This window comes from Mustela nivalis (genome assembly GCF_964662115.1).
Source record: "Mustela nivalis genome assembly, chromosome: 16".
In the NCBI taxonomy this organism is placed as follows: domain Eukaryota; kingdom Metazoa; phylum Chordata; class Mammalia; order Carnivora; family Mustelidae; genus Mustela; species Mustela nivalis.
In genome coordinates, this window is record NC_139035.1 from 35057700 (window position 1) to 35079825 (window position 22126).

At 50.1% G+C, this 22126-nt stretch overlaps 1 protein-coding gene across 11 annotated transcripts in view; it reads right to left on the minus strand.

Annotated features, from left to right (window-relative positions):
* Positions 1-22126, minus strand: part of LAMB3 (laminin subunit beta 3) — a 171173-nt gene that overhangs the window by 30834 nt on the left and 118213 nt on the right. For 8 of the 11 annotated variants that reach the window (XM_082701793.1, XM_082701789.1, XM_082701794.1 and 5 more), the window contains 4 exons: positions 17441-17569; positions 15782-15881; positions 6096-6180; positions 4975-5129 (listed from right to left, as the gene is read on the minus strand). In XM_082701793.1, coding sequence (XP_082557919.1) covers positions 4975-5129; positions 6096-6123 — 183 coding nt within the window. In that variant the 5' untranslated portion in view covers positions 6124-6180; positions 15782-15881; positions 17441-17569. Of the gene's footprint in view, positions 1-4974; positions 5130-6095; positions 6181-7454; positions 7644-8125; positions 8204-10404; positions 10586-15781; positions 15882-17440; positions 17570-22126 lie in introns of those variants that run through there. The other 3 variants (XM_082701795.1, XM_082701788.1, XM_082701786.1) reach the window with 3 other exon arrangements.

The following is a 22126-nucleotide window of genomic DNA, read 5'->3' on the forward strand; positions in this document are numbered from 1 at the left end:
AAATTTGAGGCCACTTGGGTCTATCTAGGCCTTCCCATTACAGCTTTCCCCCCTCTCCGATCCTTTTAGCCCCACGAGCTGTATCCCCCAGCCCATAACAACCAGGACCCAAGACTCTCACATGCCACCAACTCAAGTTTTGCTTCCTTTTGATGGTAACACTTTCCCCCAATGTCCCTCACCATGTCCTTCTATCCCTCTAAGCTTACCCACCTTGGCCTTTACTCTCTTGGACCCCTTCACAAAAGCCACAGCTAGTTTTTTTTCTTTCTTTTAAGATTTTATTTATTTATTTATTTAACAGAGAGAGAGAGAGAGAGAGAGAGAGAGAGAGATCACAGGCAGTCAGAAAGGCAGGCAGAGAGAGAGGGGGAAGCAGTCTCCCTGCTGAACACAGAGCCCAATGCAGGGCTTGATCCCAGGACACTGGGACCATGACCTGAGCCGAAGGCAGAGGCTTAACCCACTGAGCCACCCAGGCACCCCAACACAGCTAGTTTTCTGATAAGCAAACCCTGGCTGAGATATAGTGGTCTATGATAGATTGATATGGTGTCTTTCTCAAGAGAGTTTGTATTTCAAACAAAGAACACAACAATATTTCATCCAAAAGAGTGGCCCACCAATGGCAGGAGCTTTGGAAGTTTCAGAACTGCTGAGAACTTCTGGGGAAACGGGGACAGACAATTTAGTCAGAGGCAGTCTCAAAGTACAGAGACAGAAGGAGCTCACACATCCCCTGCTTCCGTATTAGCCCTGCCAAAGGTCCAGAAAACAGATAACCGTCGAACCGAGAAAGACAGTGGTTGTTGGGGGGTGTACATGTGGGTGCACTGACATGCGTGTGTGTGTGTCTGTCTCTGTGTGCGTGTGTTGGGGTGGAGGGCATAGCAACTGGCTACCGCTCCTCAGCTTGTTTCCAAGAGATAAAAATGACAGCTGTTGGATTTATACAGCTAATTAACCTGAGGAATGCACTGTGTAAAACTATTATTAAGACAGCTGGGTAATTAAGCTTTCCCTCAGAAAGGGAGGGAGTGGGCGATAAACAAAGCATTTAGGGGAGCAAACACAACGTTGGAGGACACATTGTCAGAAGCAGAAATCAGGGCTGGAAAGCTTCCGGGCAAAACGCACTGCGTCTTGGGGAGCCTGAAGCAGCCCGGAGATGACCAGAAGGGCACAGCTCAGCCCCTGCCAGTGGAGAAGCCCCTGCCTCACAGATACCATGCTGAACCCACGGGGTCACGCACAGCCCAGCCATCTCTGAGAGGCAGGCAGAGATGCCAGAAGTGAGCAAACACAAGGGCCCACGAACCTAACTCCTTCATTTCATACACGGAGTCACGATGGTCTAGAGAGAACCCAGGAGCTAGCAAGGTCCCATCCCTCATCTAAGGGTCAGACCAGGATCAGACCCAGAGAGTCCCCACCCCCTGGCAGGACAACCTCACTGACCGGGATTGCCTCCAGATTCTCCAACAATCCACTACAGACTAGACTTGCAGCGGCCACCTTGAGAGCAGAGTGGGCTGGCCCAAGGATGGGTTATTTCGATAAGTGTGCAAGTGCGTGTCCTAATCAGGGGAGAAATGCTCAAGAGTGTGATTCGCAGATGGGGTGGCCTCTGCAAGCAGACACGGGTGCCAGAAGGTGGCTGCGTAAGGGGAGGGGGATGGAACGTTCAGTGTCTTGCCGACACCAGCCTTGGTCAACTCTGCTCATTCCTTTACACGCTCCTCACAACTGCTCACCGGGCTGGGGGCTGCCGTGACTCAGGTTTCAAACAAGGAGCCAATGCTGAGAGAAAATACAGAAAAGGACAAGGACAAGGAGGCACACAGACATGCCTCAAGCTCTAGGGAACAGTGACTCTGCCCAGATGTTAGTTAGGACCAAAGGAAGGAGAACAAGGGGACAGGGCTGTTTTGGTAAAGAACAGCCTGGACCCAAGCTTGGATAGTTAAAGGGCAGTCAAGGCAGGCAGTCCTACGAAGGGCAAAGTTGGGGGTGGGGTACCCCAAGGCAAATTGACCAAGTCCTACGTCATTGCAAGGGTTGCAACCTGGACCCCAAAACAACAGAAGCAAGTCCTCGAGGCTGATAGGACTTAGCCACTGAGACCAAATCAGGCAGAGGAGATAGCAAGGGAACAGGAGCCACACTCTGACACCGGAAGCTGGGAGAGATAATTCTGGAACTGGAAGGAGTCCCCATGGCTCCTGCAACTCCCATTCCACTGAGTCCTGCTGGGATTAAGAGCGGAGGAACGAGCAGTGTAGAACGTCCAAGAGTTGTAAATCTCTGGTGCACTTGCATTCGTGCCACGTCCGTGGGCAGACGGCAGGTGCGGGATGAAGTCGTGCTTGGCTCAGAGCTCACCATGTCACAGAAATAGAACAGAGGCACTAACCAGAAGCTTCAGCTTGAAGAAAGTGTGTATATGGGGCCAGGAGCTGGTAGGAAGGGGTGAAGGGAGACGAGAGAGGGGCAGGCACCAGGAATGCTGTTCTGCCTCATGCCTCATCTCTGCCTGGGGCTCCCCGCTACACCCACCCTCTGTCTCTAACTCCTCGGAAAACTCGACACCTGTGTTTCCATCAGAAGTATGGGGTCCCGGCACACACCCAAACCCTCCCAAAGGCACACAAAGATAACAAGCACCCCCACAGGAAGCACTGTGCAAATTAATTGAGATAATTTCTGTGAAACTCTTGAGTATGAGGCCTGGGACCCATAACATGTGCCTAATAAATTCTAGCTGCTATGCCTATCATTTGATAACAGAATATATTAAACTCAAAAACTGAAACTGGAAGCCAGCAGAGTTAAAATATCGATTCCCAATTGTCATCACACAGCCGCCACTGCAGCCTCCAAGGGTGAAGCTCTGTGCCTTGGGGGTGTGTCTTCCTTGCTGTCAACCAATAGCCTCTAGGAAGTAGAAAGGGAAAAGCGGGAGAAAGGGCAAAGGAACAAGGGAGAGGTGGAAGGTGGGGGGCTCTCAGCAGTCGGCTCATTCCCAGAGAAACCTGAGGCCAAGAGCAAACCTTCAAACCCTTTCACGAACACTCATGAAAGAGGAAGTTAAGGCTTAAAGATGGGGACTGTGTTGCCCAAGATCACATGCATTCAAGATGCCCCACCTTCTACTCTCCAGAAGAGGCTGCCTGGCTTTCCTCCCCCTCATAGAAAAGAGGGGGAAAAGCCAATGTGTCTCAAGTTTCAGAGAAGCCAAAATAGCTGGGATGTCTCCATCCCCAGGGTTGCAAAAGTCTAGACTTCTCTTTTGCAAGCACCGTTCTGTCCTCAGGGGGCTGCTTAATAAGCGAGGAAGGGAGGTGGTGGGCTCCGGCCTCTGACAGAGGCAGAGGGCAGGCCAAGGTGAAGTCAAAAGGCCAAAGCTTTGGGGAAAGAGGCTGTCCAGACAGAGCAGGGCCTGAGGGGACATCCCAGCACCGGAGCTCTGAATTTCTCCTACTTCCCCCTGCCAGAAGGCAGGTCCGCTCAAGGAAGGAAATCAGCAGAAGCCTCCCTGCAAGGTTTAGACATGGCTCAGTGGCACCAGATATAGGGCATGTGTGGGAAGGCAGCAGTGAACACCATTCCGTTGCCTAGAAAGCTCAATACGGCCAGGCCCCCTGATGCCTGTGGAGAAATCTGGGTCCACAGGGAGGCCTGGCCTAACACTGGCCATCTGACCCAACACTGTCAGATTGGCTTTCCCACATCCAGCTGGGTGAGAGGCAGGAACCACAGCCATCTCTGCTCTGCACCTCCGAAGCCACTACTCCGCTCCATCTGCCATTAAAAGTAGCCAAAGAACACTGGACTAGAAGGGCAATGGGGCCCAGCGGCAGTAGCCGATGCCACCTCCATTGTCCCAACTACAAGGACAGTTTGAAAAGAGGACCACGGAGGACCCAAGTCTCCTTCATGCAGTCAGTCTCTCTCACTCCCCTTTTTTTCTGTATTTCTCTCTTTCTCTCTTTTTCTGAAAAGACTAGAAGACTTGGGGAACACGCCTCTCTCACACATTCCTTTGTTCAAACCTTTGGTTTCAGGGCAGAAAAATGGCCAAATGAGACATGCAGTTGGAAAACAAGTTAACACTAAGTGGTTTCAACTTTGGTAAACACAAGGCACCAAGAATGACCCCCACCTTGTTGAAGAGAAAAGAAAGGAAGTCAACGTTCCTCCAAAATAGGTCCAGAGGCATGTAGAAGAAAAATCACAACAGCTCTTTGAAGAACTCAGTTGCCTAAACAGGGAATGTTAACTGACCTAGGTCAAAGTGTTTGGGTTTCTGGACTGTTCAGCTCAAGCTCTTACTTATCAGCTGAGTCACTGAACCCCCTCACTGGCCTCATCACTTCTGCATCTACCTTGTTGATTTATGTCCTCTTAACAGCAGTTGGGCTGTTTCCCACTTGCCCGAGGGGACCATTGGCTCTTCATACTCTAGCCAACAATCAAATATTCTGCCGCTAGCTCTGTCTACACTCCCTTCCCAACACTGGCCAAAGAGATGGGAGCCAACAGTGACCATGGCACCACTCAGCTCATCTCATGGCAAGAACACAACCCAGTGCACCCATCCCACCACTTGTGCTCAGTCAGCCTTGACTTCGTCCCCCACAGACGACACGCCAGCTCTCAGTTCTAAAAGATCAACATTCATCTAATTGTCTGTTCCCAAGACTTGAAAAACCATCCTGCCCATACCCGAGGACTGAGGAAAGACTCCAGCTTTACCAAGCTATTCAGCTGATTCTGAAGATGTTTTCTCTCGCTCAGTGAAGGAGAAAATTTTTTGGAGGCAGAGATCTGGCCTTAGGCTTTTCTTGTACTCTCCACAGCACATGGAGCTGTGGCTATCCCAAACACACTTCAGGCATTCTGTGAACAAAGGGCGCCCTCCCCCCACCCCACCTCGTCTTCTCCAGCCCTGGAGGCCATGGTGCTAGAACCTACCTCGCCATACTGGGTGCAGTAGGTCTCAGGTTTGGTCAGTCCGCAGGTGGATGAAGCTCGGAGAAACCGGGTTCTTCCGATGAGCAGGTCCCCAACAGGTGGATAGCAGGCCCCACGGGAGCAGGTTTGCTGGGCACACAGGAGGCCGGGCCAGACTGAAATCACAGGGGTGCTGGGGAATAGCCTAGCGAGAGGAGGGCCCCCCAGGCCACCCCAGTATCCCCCCAGGGAAGCATAAATCAGCAAATCAGCAAGCCTAGACCCTTTCCCTAATGCTCCCCCCCAGTGGTGGCTCTAAGGACTGGAATCCTGATGCTGTTTGGTTAAAAAAAAAGAAGAAGCTGATTTCATGTTCAGTAACCTGTAATTTAAAAAGGAAAGGAGGAGGGAGCCTGGGTGGCTCAGTGGGTTAAGCCTCTGCCTTCGGCTCAGGTCGTGATCTCAGGGTCCTGGGATCGAGACCCGCATCGGGCTCTCTGCTCAGTAGGGAGCCTGCTTCCTCCTCTCTGCCTGCCTCTCTGCCTACTTGTGATCTCTGTCAAATAAATAAATAAAATCTTTAAAAAAATAAAATAAAATAAAAAATAAAAAGGAAAGGAGGAGAAGCACTGGCTACTGGAACCCCTGGATGATCCTGAAATGTGGCCTCCATATGTGACTTTGAGGACCCTGTCGCAGGCCTCTGTCCCTTCACCAGCAGCCGCCTTGGTCAGCGGCCAGAGCGGGGCTGGCTGCTCACTACGAGTGAGCCACTGCCGGGACCCAGCCACGCTTTGTGAACCCCCAGCGACAGTCCCCTGTAAAACCCAGCCGTGATGGCTCTGGAACCCACGAGAGAGTGAAAGGCTGGGCAATCAGCTGTGCCGGGCACCTGGGGAACCACAGCCACCCTCACACTGGAAGAAGAAGACACTTGGCCTCTCAAGAGAGGCCATCGTCTTTCCCAAAGGCCCAAAGAGCAGGGAAACGCCACAGGGGCCCAAGGAGACAAGTGTTCCAAACTGAAGGACGACGGGGTGACCGAGGGATGATACCCACCCTTCAGTATACTCTCCTCCCCCACGGAGCTGTCCCTTCCCTGCCACACAACAGGGCCTGGAAGGATGAGAAGGGAGACTTACCAAAGCACAGGAGAAGGAGGGGCCTCATCTTCAGCCAACAGGGGACTCCCCTCAGAGGACCTCACCCAGGACACAGCAAAGCAGCCTGGATAAAACAATACAAACCCTAAGGGACAGCAGCCCCCTTTACTTAGGGCCTTGACTTAGGATACTTGTAAGCAGCAGGTTCATTTGTCACCAAAAGCTTGCAAAATGCCAGCTGGCCGGTGATGCATACTGTACCCTGGGAAAATGCCATCCCCTACCAGACTTCATCTCCCCCCCATGGAGATGGAAGGGAAAGAGGCGTGGCCCTCCCTGGCCTACACATTTGCAAGGACAATGTGGGGAGCAGAAAAGGGCTGGGCCCTTTGCAGGAGAGGAGCTATTAAGATGTCCAAGGACTTGTTGCTCCCCCCACCCCCAGAATTGGCCTTTCTCAGGCCTGCAGACCCAAAGGTGAGTGGGTCAGAGTGGCTGAGGGCCTGGAGGTGAAGCCTCTCAGCCACCACACGGGGCCTCCCTGAGGGGCAGGCTCTGGTGACCACAACTCAGAGCTAAGCAGGCCGCTGGGACACGGTGGGGAGAAAGATGAGCCTGGCAGAATTTAAGAAGTGAGTGAGGATTTCATGAGAACTGGAAGCATCTTAAAATGTCTCCCATTATGGCCCAGGGCTGTGCAGACCTGGGATTCTGGAAGCTGAGGCTGGATACTAGACTGCGGAGACAGGCCCCACCCCTGCTCCTTTGGGGCCCACCTCTGACTCCAGTGACAGCCACAGAGCCCTCTGGCTGCGGGGGGCGAAGGGAGAGGGTGGCAAGTCAGTTGCAGAGAGGGAGCTGGGGCCCACTCGGCATCTACCTTCCACAGGCTAGTGGCCTGGGAATCATGCCTTCCAAACCTCTCCTGGAAGAGTCATGGGCCCGGGGAAGAGACAGGTGGCTGAGGTTGCACAGCTAATCTTGGCCCAGGAGGAAGACCCACTTTTTGGTTTTCCTCCAGTGCTCTCTCTGCACTCCTGCCCCCAGGCTGCAATCCCCGCACAACCAGGGCACAGTCAGGTACCGGCTGGCCCTGGGAAGAGCTCTAGCCCGGCCAGCCCGCACTTTCCCACTTCTCTTTGTGCTCAGCCCAGATCTGAAGCTGCTTCCTCCCCAGTCACTGAAACACTTACCCGATGTAAAAAAGCAACCCAAACAATGGCAGACATTTAACCTAGCCTTTGCAGGTGAGTGCGCCTGCTCAGTGCCCTCCTGGGAGGAGGAGGAAGGAATCCAGAATGAATCGGGCCCCTGCAGCCAGGCCCCACACACCCCAGACGCAGACAGCCCTACTCCCCCACCTGGCCTCCACCGCGCAGGGGAAGGCCGGTCCCGTACCTTGCTCCGTGCTGCTGCTCTTCGTTCTCCAGGTGGGCTCTAAGAGCACCCCTTGAATGTGGGGTCTCTTCTCCTGGCTCCCAGTTTTTAAAGAAAGGCCTCACGTCTGGAGACTCCCCAGCTGGGCGTCACCCACTGCAGGGCGAGCCTCAGGAATCCAGCGTCTGGCACGCCCATGTGCCGTCACTGCACCCCCCCTCCGCCGCCCGCCCCCCCAGGACAGGACTGGGCAGGTGGGTCCGTCTCAAAGGCCTCACAGCAAGCTCATCAGTCCCAGCAGCCTGTGGGTGCCTGCGGGGGTGGGCAGGGGTGGGAGTAGGGGTAAAGGGAGCCACTGCAAACTGAAAGCCCCAGGCGTTGAATGTCAGTGACTCCCAGGGGCCAGGGAAGGGCACCCACTTTTGCCACAGGCACTGTACTTGGCACTTCCCCAAGGCCCACAGGGGTCAGCTTCATCCTATGTCCTGGGCAGCCCTGGACAGAAGACTAAGCAGAGGACACAAAGCTCTTATATAGGCTGTTACTGCCCAGACCTGTCACTGGGCTGCAAAGCACCCTGGAAAGCACCAGACCCCCTCCCAATGGAAGACTAAAAACGTGGAAAATCCCTGCTTTGGGGGAATTTGCAGGAGCTTTAGGTTCATTGGGAAGGGGGTCAAAGCCCAACTCACCCAAGGAAAGCTTAAGAGGAATAAACAGGAGTAAACTCTAAATGTCTCCCCTCCGGATCCCTCCGCAGGTTGGCAGGGAGCCCTGGGACAGGTAACTACCTGTGAGTCATGCCCCCAGCTTCCTAAGGGCTGGTCTCCCAGCCCCGCCCTCCCCTGGCAGGAATGCTAGCCCAGAGGGCCAGAAAACAGACCTGACCTGAAGCATAACCAGACCAACTTCCTGTGCCCACCCCCACCAGGCCTGAGAACACAGCTCCCTGTGTGGGGCTCTGGGGGCACAGCTGCCTGAGGGCCACCTGACAGGGTGGCAACAGGCCTAGAACAAGAGGCTGGTCTCAGAGGACACTCGTCCCCAGGTTAGGATCAGGGGGCTTTTAGAGAGAGGCTGGAAGGTCCCCCAGTCCCTGTCTTGGCCCTGCAGAGCAGAAGAGCCCGCATGGCATGGTTGTGAAACACCACTGCCTCCAAGTTTCTATTAAGGGAGACTCTTAACTACCCAGTCCAGGCTTCAGTGGCTCCCAAGCAGAAAGTTCTCTATGGTTTAAGGGTTAAGTCCAAGAAATGGACTTAAGAGGAGAATCCTTAAGAGGAAAATGGAGGATTTTTGTGGAGTCAACTGGGCATTTCTAATCCTTAGGTTCTCATTTAGTCCCCTAAATTTGGATGGGCAGAGGAATTAGTGTAATTAGCAAATGGGCATTAAGTTGTTTATATGCAGAAAGGACAAGCCACTAAATGTTAGTGTCTAGACCCCCTGTAAGAATTCCAGCGAAATCTGGCTGAACTCGGCCAGCCCCAATCAGCACAAGCCGCTTTCCTTCATGGGCCCGCCGCTGCAACAAGACCCCAGAGAGACCCCATCCCATCCTCTGGAGAAAGATCACTGCTGCCAAACCCACCCCCACCCCGGGGTTCTGAGCCCACCAGTCTGGTTTATTTCTCTCCACGTCTCCAGCTCCCTGAACTCAAGGTTTCCAGGAAGCCTTCCCCCTCCTGGAACTGCCCCCTCCCCAGCCCACTACCAGGAAAGAGGCTGTGACAAAGAACTCATTAATAGTTAACCAGCAGCAGGAGCAGGTGTGGCGATCCCAGATCCGAAGAGGAGGCGGGGCCTAGTGTGTGGTGGGCCTCAGGCTGACTGACTGGAGCCCTTCAAATCCCCCCTCCCCCTCCTCTCTCAGGAGGCCTGGAGCCCAGGTAAATAAGCCTGTAGTGTCTCAGACTTCACAGGTCAGGGCAGATCCCAGCAGGGGTCTGGCTTCACAGAAGAAAGTGGCAATTGCTGTGTCTGGGCCTCACACACACACCCTGGGCCCAATCCGGAACAGTGACAGCGTTTCTGCAGACCCCAAGGCTACCAGTCAGCCCCCTTCCACAGGGATCCTGAGCACTCCCCAGGAGGTGAGGGAGAGATCTAGACACATCCCACACCCCTCAGGGATGTCATGGCCTCAGACACAGGCTTTGAACCTCAGAACCAAATTTGTTCGGAGACAAGAAGCCTAAAACAGAGCCAGAGGCTGGGTTAGGACCTGACCAGGGCTAAAGGGCAGGGTGGGGGCACCACGACAATGCCCACCCCCACTCTGTTCTTCCCATCACCCTGTTGTGGAGCCCTCAGCGTCAGCACCACCACCGCCAGCCCCTAGACATGGCTCATCAGAACTTGTATTCAGGAAAGTGGCTAGTCAAGTTATCCCTGACTCCTGCTTCTCTCGCACCCCCTCATGCTACAGGAAATGTTAGTTCCCCTTCCCAAGGCAGCTTCCACCCTCTGGGCCCAAGCCTCTCTTCCCTGGACTTCTGCAACAGCCTCCAACTGGTCTCTAGCAGACCCCACACAATAGGTCATATCTTTCCTCTGCTTGGAACCCTGCACATGCTCCCCATTACTGTCAGGGTCAATGCCAGAGCCCCTGGAGAGAGTCCGTGAGCCCCTGTATGACCCAAGTACCCCTATTACTTCTCTGTCTTTGCCCCTTGCTCCTTCACCTCAGATGCACACCCTCCAAATCACCGGGCTGCTTCTGTCCTTGGGCTTTGGCCCCAGATGCCTCGGAACGCAGTATCCCTGGGCCTGGAGTGGGCCTGGGCATCTGCTTCTGCAAGGCTAACTATCTTACCTCTTCCAAGTCTTTGTCCAAATGCTACTTTCTCAATGACTCTGACCCATTTCCCCGCCAGATCCCAACTCCACCTACCCTCATTCTGGGTAGACTGGATCTTTTTTGCTGTTCTTTGCAACACGTAACCACCTGTAAAACAACTGTATAACTTACCTATTTATCCTGTTTACTTCCTGACTCCTCCCTCCAGAATCTAACGCCCAAGAAGGTAGAGACTCTTGTCCATTTTGTTCACTACTGTTTTCCAAGGCTGGGAGTAACACTGGGCACATAGTAGGTGCTCCCGCTGAGCACATAGTAGGTGCTCCCGCTTCGTGCAGCGAAGAGGTTCCCACTGTGGGATAAATAACTGAGGTAGTTTTAGGAATCCCCATGCACTGTTGGGGGAACTTGCATTCTCAGAGGGGACAGGCTGGGCGTCCCGTCCCCAGAACGGGTGGCTGAGAGCAGCATTTCCAGCAGCAGCAAGCCGCAGAGAGGGGTCGTTTTGGAGACACCTCCCCTCAGATTACAGCCACCATACTGCTAGAGGCAGAATGCCATACGCTTCTCTTTCCTGGCAACACGTGACAGGGCGTGGGAGTGGCATCAGAAGCTCCTGCCTCCGTCATCCATCTGCCCATCTGCCGGGGAGATCAGCCAAGATCTGTTCAAGGAGATCAAGGGGTAGAGAACAAGGAAAGGAGGGAAGGGGAGAGAAACGGAGAGGAGAGTTTAAGGAGAGCCAGGGCCAGGCTAGACCGCAGGTGCTGGAGGAAGGGGCACCAGGTGACTCAGGCCCAGGCACCACCTGCATACTGTGAGTCACGCCTGAGTCCGCGTCTGTAGGACAGGGTAGACTCCAGGAACATCCCCGGGGACTCGCCACCTGACTCAAGCCGGCGTGGCCCTCCACACCTCAACAGCTCAGCAGCCCAGACACTGGCCCCTCTTCCGCACTCCTTTCCAAAAACCAGAGGGGGAAAGTGCATCTGTGTGTGACTGAGCACAGACAGGAACCCAGCCTGGCGCAGAAGCCACCAGAACGGGAGCCTGGGGAGCATGGCCTGCCGTCATCGGAGACTCCATTCGGTGCCCTCCTCTGTCCCCCGACCCTTCCTTCCTCAACCTGAACATCCGCCCAGCAGACAGAAGCACACATCAGCTTGGGCCTGAGGTCTGGGAGGAATGAGGCAGACAGCCTGGATGAACTACAGCTCACATTTTACCTGGTGCTCCGGGGTGTGCCCGGCACCGTTCCACCACACCACTGGGTATGGACTGACTCGATCGATACTCACTACATCCCTGGGGGGTAACATTTAAATATCCTCACTTTCCAACCGAAGAAAATGAGGCACATTTTCGGTAACTTGGTTCCAGCTACGAAGGGGTCACCTGAACCCAGACCAGTTTGCTGCAGCATTCATAATTTTAATCACCACTTAGATACTAACGTTGCCTCCAGGTCCCCTTTTCTCCCTTTGCTAATCCTTGACCCGAACCCACCAGACTCTGAACTTCATGTTCCCCAAACCTAACCAAGGCCCAATCCCTGAAAAGTCCTCTTCGAGCTCTTGCTCCAACTCTTGGAGGACTGGTGTCAGCTGGGGACTCCTGGGGAGACATCGATGCTGTAGGAACATCCAGAAGATAACCATTAGGTGTCTTCCTGTTTGTTTTTCAAATTGACAGTCTCTCTTGTGTGGGCAGAAATGGGGGAGGGGCTGGCCTCCAAATCCCCCACCTCAGAGGCTCAGGAACCTACAGGTAGGGGTTCCCCGTCACGCTGACTGGAGCTGCTCTAAGGACATGACCGCCTCATAAGGAACGGAAAGAGAAGGTAGCCGGACAAACGTCACAGTGACCTAGCAAGATTAAACAAAGCGTCTGTGACAGGATGACACAACTTCTGCCTCACCACAGGAAGGGGGAATCCCCTCCCAAGCTCAGCCTCCCAGGTCACCTCAGGAACCTCAGCTCCTTCTGTTCTACCTCCCACGGCACACCCCCAAATGCCCCAGCCCCTCCCTCCCGAGGGGTGCAGCCCAGGGTACCCTGCAGCTTGCTGGAGGAGAACGCTGGCCCATGGTTGGCCCATTGTTGGCTGGCTTCCCAGAGCAGACGGAAGGATATGCTGGCATTTCTACCACCTTTACTGCCCTCCCAGATTCCTGCCCTTCCTCCAGCAGACAGGCCAGCTCATTCTCATGCACCCTCCTCCAGCCCTGACCCCCTCCGCCTCTCTCCCCTCAGAACCCAAGTCCAACCTCTGAGACCTTTGGCCACAGAGTCGCCATGTGAGACTGGCCTTGTGGCCGTGGCCCAGCCTGAGAGGTGAGAGAGAGATGCCTGAAGGGGGCAACCTGCAGCCACACGGCAGGCCAGAAGCCTCTGGAGAAGACAGAGGCATGGCTGTGAGGGACGTGGGCACTTGCACCAGGAGATCCCTGAAAGGGCCAGTCGAATGACAAACTAAATACCCAAATGTTCAAATCAGCATCTGTTGTCGGAGTCTGGGGCAATGAGCACCTTGTGGTTTGAGAGGAAAGGGAGCGTGGGTGTATCTGGCTTCATGTCTGGAGTCAGCCCCCCCCCCTCACGGCTCTTAATCAGCACCTCCCTACAGTGCTCATGGTCACACAGGGTCCACGTATGGACTTGGACATCCTGGAAATCCTAGACCTAGCTCCAGGCCTGCTATTCGATAAAAGCATCAACAAGCCCGTCACTGGGTTATATTTTCATCATTTATAAATAAAGGTGTTGGATTTTACTGATTCTTAATGCAGGCTGCCTCTGAGAATTACTTGTAGAACCTCACAAATTGTACGCTTAAGCCAGGCCTCATTCAAAAATGTAATTGGGAGATAGAGCGGCTGGGAGATTCAATGGTTTTGAATCTCCTCTGAAGCCTCCTCTAGCTCCAGAATGTTCTGCTCTCCAAGATGGACAGTAGTTAAAGCCTGGACCTCAGAGTGAACAGGTCGAGATGAAGGCCTTGGTTCTCTACCCACTGGCTGTGTGCTTTTGGACAACCAAAGCTATTTGCCTCCATGGGGGATACTAGCCATCTATGTCATGGACCCTTGTAAAGATTGAGGGAAACAGTGCAAACTTCTGGCCTGGCTAGGTGTGTCCTCCATAAAGGGTGTCTGTACCCACGTGTGCATCACACGCAGGTGTCAAGGACTCTGATCAGCAGAATCTGCAGTTGTTCTTATCAAAACACAAAAATCACCCCACCCCAATATTCCATAGCCCACCTACCAGGAAGCGAGCCATCCGTGGAGGCTCCAGGGCCCAGTCGAGAATGCTTTGGGCACTCCCCTCTATTGCTTAGGGGCCGCAAACCCCTCAGGAGCCATGACCTGGACCAGAAGGGATGAGGGGACACTCTGGGGGCCAACAAAGCTAAGCTCCCGAGAGCAGGGCGATGCTCCCAGCATTCCTGGAGAGGGAAGGACAGACAGTAGGGGGTGGGGAGTGTTTACAAATAGAGGATAGATTGCAGAGGAAAGGCATAAGCAAAACAGACTTATTATTTTATGGCCATCAAGATTTAGTAAAACCAGAGTCCAACACTTGATAAAGATAGGATTCTACACAAATCTGGACAGAAGTTTTGTTCTTAACTTGCCCTGCAAGTCTGAGGGCTCTCAATAAAAGGCACCTACTTTTCCTGGGGTCTTACTTCAATATCTATCTGGTCCATATCCTAGAAGACAAGGGTGATGAGTCTTTATCCAATCTCATTCCTTCCCCCGAAAACGGAGTCAAAACTGGCCCCCTGCTTACCTAAAACATTGAGAAGAGACTTAATACCAATAAAGAGGGACATGTTTATGGGATCCTGTTAAGTGGGAGGCAAAAATTAGAAAATAAATGTACATAAAATCTTAACTGTAAAGAAAACTAATACTCAGAGAGAGACAGGGAGAAAATATCCAATGCACTAATAGTTCCCATCTCCTCCTATTTCTCTTCATGCTCTTGTCTTCCATAATGAGAATTTTTTCCTAGAATCATCAGTAAACATGAAGTTAAAAGTGTCAGGGTAAGGGTAAGGGTGGTAATTTCTGTTCCTCTACAAGTTGTGAATCATCCTCTCTTTGCTCCCTCCTGTGCCCTGAACCCCTTCCACTAGACCCACAGTCTGCCAGGGAGTTCACTAAAAGTTGTCTAAATCATTGTCGAGTTTGTAAGATATGGTTTCCTCTTCTTAAGAAATACTGCTTCTTGGGGCTATTAGATTTCTTCTGTCAAGAAAGCCCTTAGCAGGGGCACCTGGGTTAAGTGGGTTAAGCCTCTGCCTTCAGCTCAGGTCATGGTCTCGGGGTCCTGGGATTGGGCCCTGCGTCAGGCTCTCTGCTCAGCGGGGAGACTGCCTCCCCTCTCTCTCTGCCTGCTGCTCTGCCTACTTGTGATCTCTCTCTCTCTCTCTCTCTCTGTCAAATAAATATATAAAATCTTTAAAAAAAAAAAAAAAAAAAGAAAGAAAGAAAGAAGAAAGAAAGCCCTTAGCATAGTTCCTAGGTAAATGCATGTACTAATAAATGTGTAAGGAAGGACAGACCAAAAGGGGGGCGGGCAGAAGTACTAAGTAACTATCAACACCTTATCTTCCCATTTGTATATCTTAGGGCAAATCAAAAGCAAGAGTCAGTATCTATCTATATTTTGAGGGGAAGGAAGAAGTGGTGCTGACCAAAATTCCTACCCTCACCCAGATTTGCCTCTCCCATGCAGCTCTCCCAGAATAGCACACCCAATTCTGAACTTCCCCCTTGCTGGCTCAGAAATCTGCATACCCAGCAGCTCCCGGTAGCCAAGTATAAATACACATTTGTGTTCCTAAGTATGATGTTGCATCTCTGTCTGATGTGTGTGCACTGTCCTCAACAATCCTTGCAGCTAGCACTGCTAGATAAAACACAGGGATCCCAGTTAAACTGGAATCTCAGATAAATAAGGAATACCTTGTTAGTATAAGGAGACCCCCAAGATAGCGTGACACCACTTATATACTAAAATGGGACCCACTGTTTATCTAAAATTCTAATGCTACTGGGTTTCTCTTATTTTATTTGCTAAATCTGACAACCTTACTTGTAGTAGGTGGTCCACCCATCCCCATGGCTTCCACTTTTCCTAACCTGTTCCCCTTCTTCTAGAAGTTCCCCACCTGTCAACAATTTCCCCAAAATATGATGCTTAGAACTGAAATGGGGAAGGGGGTGGACGCCTGGATGGCTCAGTCAGTTAAGCAGCTACCTAAGGCTCAGGCCATGATCCCAGGGCCCTGGGATTGAGGCCCTTGCTTGGCGGGAAGCCTGCTTCTCCCTCTGCCTGTGTTCCCTGCTGCTCACCCCCCCTACTTGTGCTGACAAATAAATAAATAAAACCTTAAGGAAAAAAAAAGTGAACAGAGGGGAGTCCTGGTGTCCAATGTCCGACATCATGGTGGCATGTTCTGGGCATGGGTCCCTTGATCAAAGACCACTCCAGGTGAAAGACCGAGAGCCAAACACTAGTACAGAGAAGGGCCTACCTGCGTCATCTGGAGATTTTGTGTGCTTCCCCGGACAGGAGAGGTTGTCTTCACTCCTGTGGTTAAGTATTACTCCGGAAAGAAGTACCTGTATATTTTGCTAAAAGAAAAGAAAAAAAATATATTTTTCTGCTCTTGGTATGCAGGAGGAACCATTCTAAACACATCTAAAGTATCTCATTCATGCAGCCCTATAAGATGACACTTTTTTTCTTAAGATTTTATTTATTAATGAGAGAGCACAAGCAGGGGGATGAGGAGAGGGAGAAGCAGACTACCCACCGAGCAGGGAGCCTGAGGCAGGCTCTGTCCCAGCACCCCGGAATCATGACCTGAGCAGAAGGAAGAGGTTTAACCGACTAAGCCCCTAGGCACCCCAAGATGGTTCTTTGAAGGAGATATTATTTCCCTTTTTTATAACCTCAGCATTATTAGGTAGCTTGACAAGCTTACAAGGTGTTAGGGACTGAATATGTCCTCCCCAGATTCATACGTTGAAACCCTTCCCCAAGTGTGATGATAGGAGATGGGGCCTTTGGGAGGTAGTTAGGTTTAGATGAGGTCATGCAGGTAGAGTCCTCATAATGGGATTACTGGCCTTAGAAGAAGAGGAGGAGACACCCAGGCTCTGCCTCCATAGAGAACAAGGAGCTACATGTCTGAAGCCAGGAAGCCAGCTCTCACCAGCACCTTGATCTTGGTCTTCCAGCCCTCTAGAACCTTGAGAAATAAATGTCTATTGCTTAAGCCACCCAATCCATGGTATTTTATTGGGGAAAGCCAAGGGGAGGAAGACACGGAACTAGTGTTCGAGTCAGGTTATGCTTCAGTAATAAACTAATAACCACAAAATATCATCAGCTTTAACACAACAAATACTCATTTGTTGCTGGCACAGAGTAAGATGGGTGACAATGATGAGGTGAGAGGTCCTCTGCTACACTCAGTGACTTCTGCCGTCTTGTGGCCCCACCAACAAGGACACATGGGCTTCATGACAGCAAGGATAGAGGAGCATGGAGACGCTCTCTCATATTCCATGCTTCAGCTCTCAAGTGACAGTCATTCAGCTTACAACCTATTGGCCACAACTGTTCAAGGGCGCCTAAGTGATCTTCCTATGTGCCCAGAAGAGGAAAACACAGTAGAACGTGTGAATACGCAGCACTGTCTACCACAACTAGTATATGGTGAAACCAGAATCCTCCGGAAGACCTTCAAGTACCAAAAATCCATAGTCTTTCCATTGCAATATCTGGTCTTCCCAAGATTAAGGGAATCTGTTTCTCAAAAAAGTGAAAGTCATATGGCACAGTTTGTAGAATATGACACTTCGAGGAAACGGACAGGAAAAATGGCCTTGGTGAATATTTTAGCTTTGCAAACCTGAAGCATCACAAGATTGTCCCCTTAGAAAACCTGAGAAACACAGACCATGAGCTCTCTGTGAGTTGTATCTAGAGGATAAGTATCCATGAGGCAGGTGTGTTGCTCCAGTATCTGAGAGAAAAACCACTGGGTGTGGGGGCGAATCCTCAAGAAGTTTCTGGTGTGTTGTAGGGTGACCAACCATTGTAGTTTTCCAGGATTCTCCCTGTTTTAGCTCTAGAAGTTCCACATCTCAGAGAACCATTTCATCCCACAGAAAACCTTACTCACCAGATTCTATGTTGATCCTTTTTCTCCCAGACAAGATGTGAATGTGTCACCTCAGGTGGCCCAGTGAACTCTGCATGATGATGCACAGTGGTCTGAGGGAGTCAGGTTGGCTCTGAGTCGTAGGGAAACCTGAGTGGAAATAGCACACAAGAATCAGACTCTCCCCTAGGAGGGAACTCAGGAAGCTCCTCTATGAATGTCGGCCGCCTTATCAAAGTAGTCCACTTCAAGGACTTGGGGAAAGAAAATTGCATGTCAACATGACTTTGGTTCTGGAGATTCTACTCCTGCTGCTGAAGCCCAAAGTGCAGGAGGCTTTTCCTGACCATACCACACCAAGGACCCAAGTGGAGATGACAGAGACATCAGCTAGAGATAGAGAGAGACATAGAGAGAGACACCTCTATCTGTTTCAAGTCAAATACTATTAAAACAGGCTATCCCTGTCTCAAATTCGTGCTCCTCTTCAGAGGTGTATGCACGTACACACACATACACACACAGATGCACACACATGCCTTTGCACTTCTTCCAAGGTGCATTTCATCCTGTTAGCATTGGCCTAGTGCTTCATTTGCTGAGTCGGATTTGGTAATGCACTTTGACCTGTATGCTTTCCATCTTCCAGATTAAAATCCCAAGTCCACAGCCAGGCTAGGCTCTCGGGGTCCTGTTTTAAAAAAGGCACATTTGACCTCATCTCACACAGCCCCCCTTCACACAGTACTCTGATCCAGCCATTCCTTTCCCTCGACCACACTTAGGCTCAATTCGTCCAGCTCTGTCTGTCTCCACTGATGTCTCCACCTCTCGTGCACTTGTTAAGTTCAAAATCCAAGACTCGGATCAGGTTCCTGGATCAGTGATGACTTCTCTGTTATTCTTTATAGATTCTTCCCAAATTCCAGCAGCAGGCCTTATGCAACTCAAGTACCAATCAGTTCTGTTCTGTTTGTAAATCCCTCCCATGTCAAATACATATTTATGGTTATTCAACTTTTGGTTATTTTGTGATTTGTCCCCAAACCCAGATTATAAACTCCTGGAGAACAGGAACAACCTTTAACCATTCTTTTTACCTCCGGATAACCATATAGCCTGGTGTTTGCACATAGTAGGTGCTCAATAAACAAATATTGATTTATTAGTATGGAACCATGGGACAAGGGAACACCTAACAAAAAGTGTTGAAAAATATGATCCTATGAATATTACTGCATAACTCTCTGTCAAGACAACATACAGAGAAAATCATATAGAAAAATAAACGTGTGTTTTTTTTTTTCTCCTGAGATCTAGAACCTGGGAAAATTCATGATGAATCAATCCACTGGCTCCCAAGGTTAGGCCTCCTATTCCGTCTACCATGGCTGGTTCTGGTCCTTGGGGACAGAAAGGTCAGGAATCAAAATCACAGTAGTTTTGGTTTGGGGAACTGAAATACTTCTGTGGTCAGGCCATCGACCTGGGCACTCTAAGCATACAAGACCCAGCTTTAGAACCTGCAGAGGTGATGGAAGTGGGGTCAGGGGAGAGGAGGGCACAAATGGAGAGAGGGTCTTAGGACACAAGAACTCCTCGACATCTTTAAGGGTTCTCTGTCACTCTCAGAGAATCAGGGAACACGTGCAGCCAAAAGTCTGGCAGTTCCTGCCTATCCTTGTGCGGTCTAAGATAATGTGTCCCACCAGTCATTTTAGGCCCATCCCAACCCTGGGCCAATGAGCACCAAGCCTAAGACATTAAGAAACCCCTTCCCACAACCCAGCAGGATCTCAGAATACCTGGTTCTCAAGTCCACTGACGAGGGACCAATAGTGTCCTGTTCTCCCTCCAGCCATCCAGGGGGCCTGAGCTTGGATCTGAATCCTCCCAACAAACCAGTCCATACAGAACACCTCCACCCCCACCCCCAGCTTCTACCTGGTCCTCATTCTCAGAGCCTGGGCTTTTCTCTCAGTTCTCCTCATCATGTGTCAGCAGACCCTTCTGACTTTTGACCCAGAAACACAGAAACATCCAGAACCATTTATTTGCAAAACAAATATTTACTGAGCACCCATCAAGCCAAGGCATCCAGTGACCAGGAATAAACAAGTCAGACAGAATCACTGCCCAGAGGCAAGCCATTGTCTCATAGGACACAGGCACTGAACACAGAATTACCAAATAATTTATTAATTATGTAACCAGAGTGACCTCAACTTTTTAGCTATCCAAATCACCCTTTTGTCTATTATTCAAATAACCATAATGCTGACAACTCTAGGGAGATGCTAGCAGTTAATACAAATTCATTCCAGTTGCTCTTTGTCTTCAAACACTCCTAGTTCCCTTTTAAGCATCTTGCCAGCCTATTTTGATCCCAAACATGAACACATAGTCCTTCCTCCATTCCCCTAAGAACACATAGCTCTTGAGTTGAAGAAATTTTACTGAAAATTTGGAGGTGACACAGAGAAATTACATCCTAAAAATAAATACTAGCTGGCATCCATCAACATCATGGCATGTGCCTACTCCTCTAAGCCTTGACCAGGTTTGCTGGAAACAAGGACCTCCCTTCATGAACTCACTTCTCCCATCCCACCCCATGAAGACAGTCTTTTACAGGGTAACAACCCAAGGTAGCCTACCTGCCTTGGGATTCCTCTACTCACTGCTGTTTGCCATACATCAGGTGCATTCACTCATTCATTCTGGATATATACATTGAACACTTGCTTCGTACCAGACATTGTGTTAGATGAACAGCAAAAAAGATAAGACCCTGCCCTCGTGGAGGTAACAAACAATAAGCAAGTAAGCCAAAAAATAAATCTAACAATTATAAATGTCAATACTTTCTATGAGATATTTTTTAAGGGGAGGACCATAAAGTGCCACTTTAGAAAGGATGGATGGGGGGCACCTGGGCGGCTCAGTCGGTTAAGTGTCTGCCTTTAGCTCAGGTCACAATCCCAGGGTCCTGGATGGAGCCCCACATCCACTGGGCTCCCTGCTCAGCGGGAAGTCTGCTCCTCCCTCTCCCTCTGTCTCTTCCCCTACTTGTGCTCTCTTGCGTGCTCTGTCAATTGAATAAATAAAATCTTAAAAAAAAAAAAAAGTAATGGATAAGAGAAGTCTCTCCTAGGAGGTGACCTTGGGATGAAATTTGGGGCTGGACTTCCTAGGGCAAGCTAAACATATATTTAAGGGGCCAGCAAGGTAGAAGTACCAAAATTTTTTTGGAAAATTTTTATATCTAATATTTTTTAAGACATGGAAGTAAACACCTAAGGCAAAATTAGAAGGCTGCACATCTGCCCTATATATATTTCTAAGATTTAATATTGCTGTTATTTTTATTTCTATGGGCAGGGTAGAAAACTCCATCTTTTCAGGGCTTTTAGGACATCTAAAGTCTTTCTCCAGCCCCAAGAGATATAAGAATCATTCCCAGGAATTCAGAGTTGATCCATCTTGGGAACTCCCCAGCAATGATGGCTTTTAAAACCCTCAAGGATGATTCTAAAGTGGAGCCAGGATTGAGAACCACTGACCTAGAGAAATAATGTAGCTGGAGAAGAGGGATCATGGTAAGACCCTAGAATACCCCCAACATTAAGAGCAGTAATTCACTACCATGGCAGAATCAACTTTACAGCTTTAAACATTACTATCTTTGGGACCTACTTAGAGAGATTTCTGATATAATTGATCTAGCAAAAAGAAAAGCAAAGAGAAAAGGTGCTTCTAGAAGGAAGAAAGAGTTATCTGTTGAATGATAAAATCCAGTTCATTCAAAAAACATCCCATTAGCTTTTGGTGGGGGTGGTGATAAGGAAGCCAGATGGACGTAGGCAAAAGAGGGATGGCTCATGAAGAAATGGATACAGTGATTGTAGACAACTGTGAATGAACAGTTTTAGGTATGAAGAGGAACAAAGAATTCAGGCAGAATTGAGAACCACTTCCCAGATGTTATCCTGCAGTTCCAAGGATTGAGACCCAGTGCACTCCTATAGAACTTTCTGCAACATTGGAAATGTTCTGTATCTGCACTGTTCAATATGGTAGCCACTAACTACTCATAGCTGTTGAGTGTTCAAATGTGGTTCAAGTGACTGATGAACTGATTTTTAATTTTATTAAATCAGCTGTCCATATAATATAACCTAATCACGGGAGTGACTATCCCATCATATTTGCAAATCCTGGGGGGCTTTATCGGGTTTGTACATCGGGGCCATCTTAAAATTCTGCCTACTACCTTAAAAATGAGTCCTTTAGTCCAAGAGGGCTCCTGGCCTAGATTCTGGATGTGAAAGAAGAAAATCATATTTTGTGATTAAATACTCTTAGAACTGAACTACTCTGCAAGCTGATTCAGGAAATAAGACCGATTGCTCTGCTTCACCGCCAGCCTGAGGCAAGCATCAGTGATTCCTTGGTTCCCATATTTCCATCCTTCTCTCCTCCCTCTAGTCCCTCATGGGTTATCTCCCCCATTCCCAAGATCTCAGCCACCCCCAACTCAATGAAACCTCTCAAATCCTCAACTCACAACCCAATCTCTCTCCAGAGCTCCAGACTCATGATTCATATACAACTCCTTAATGACCACCTTTGTCTCATAAACAGCCCAAACTCAATATACCCAAAATGGAACTCATTTTCTTCTTCTCTAAATGTGTTGCTTCTTTC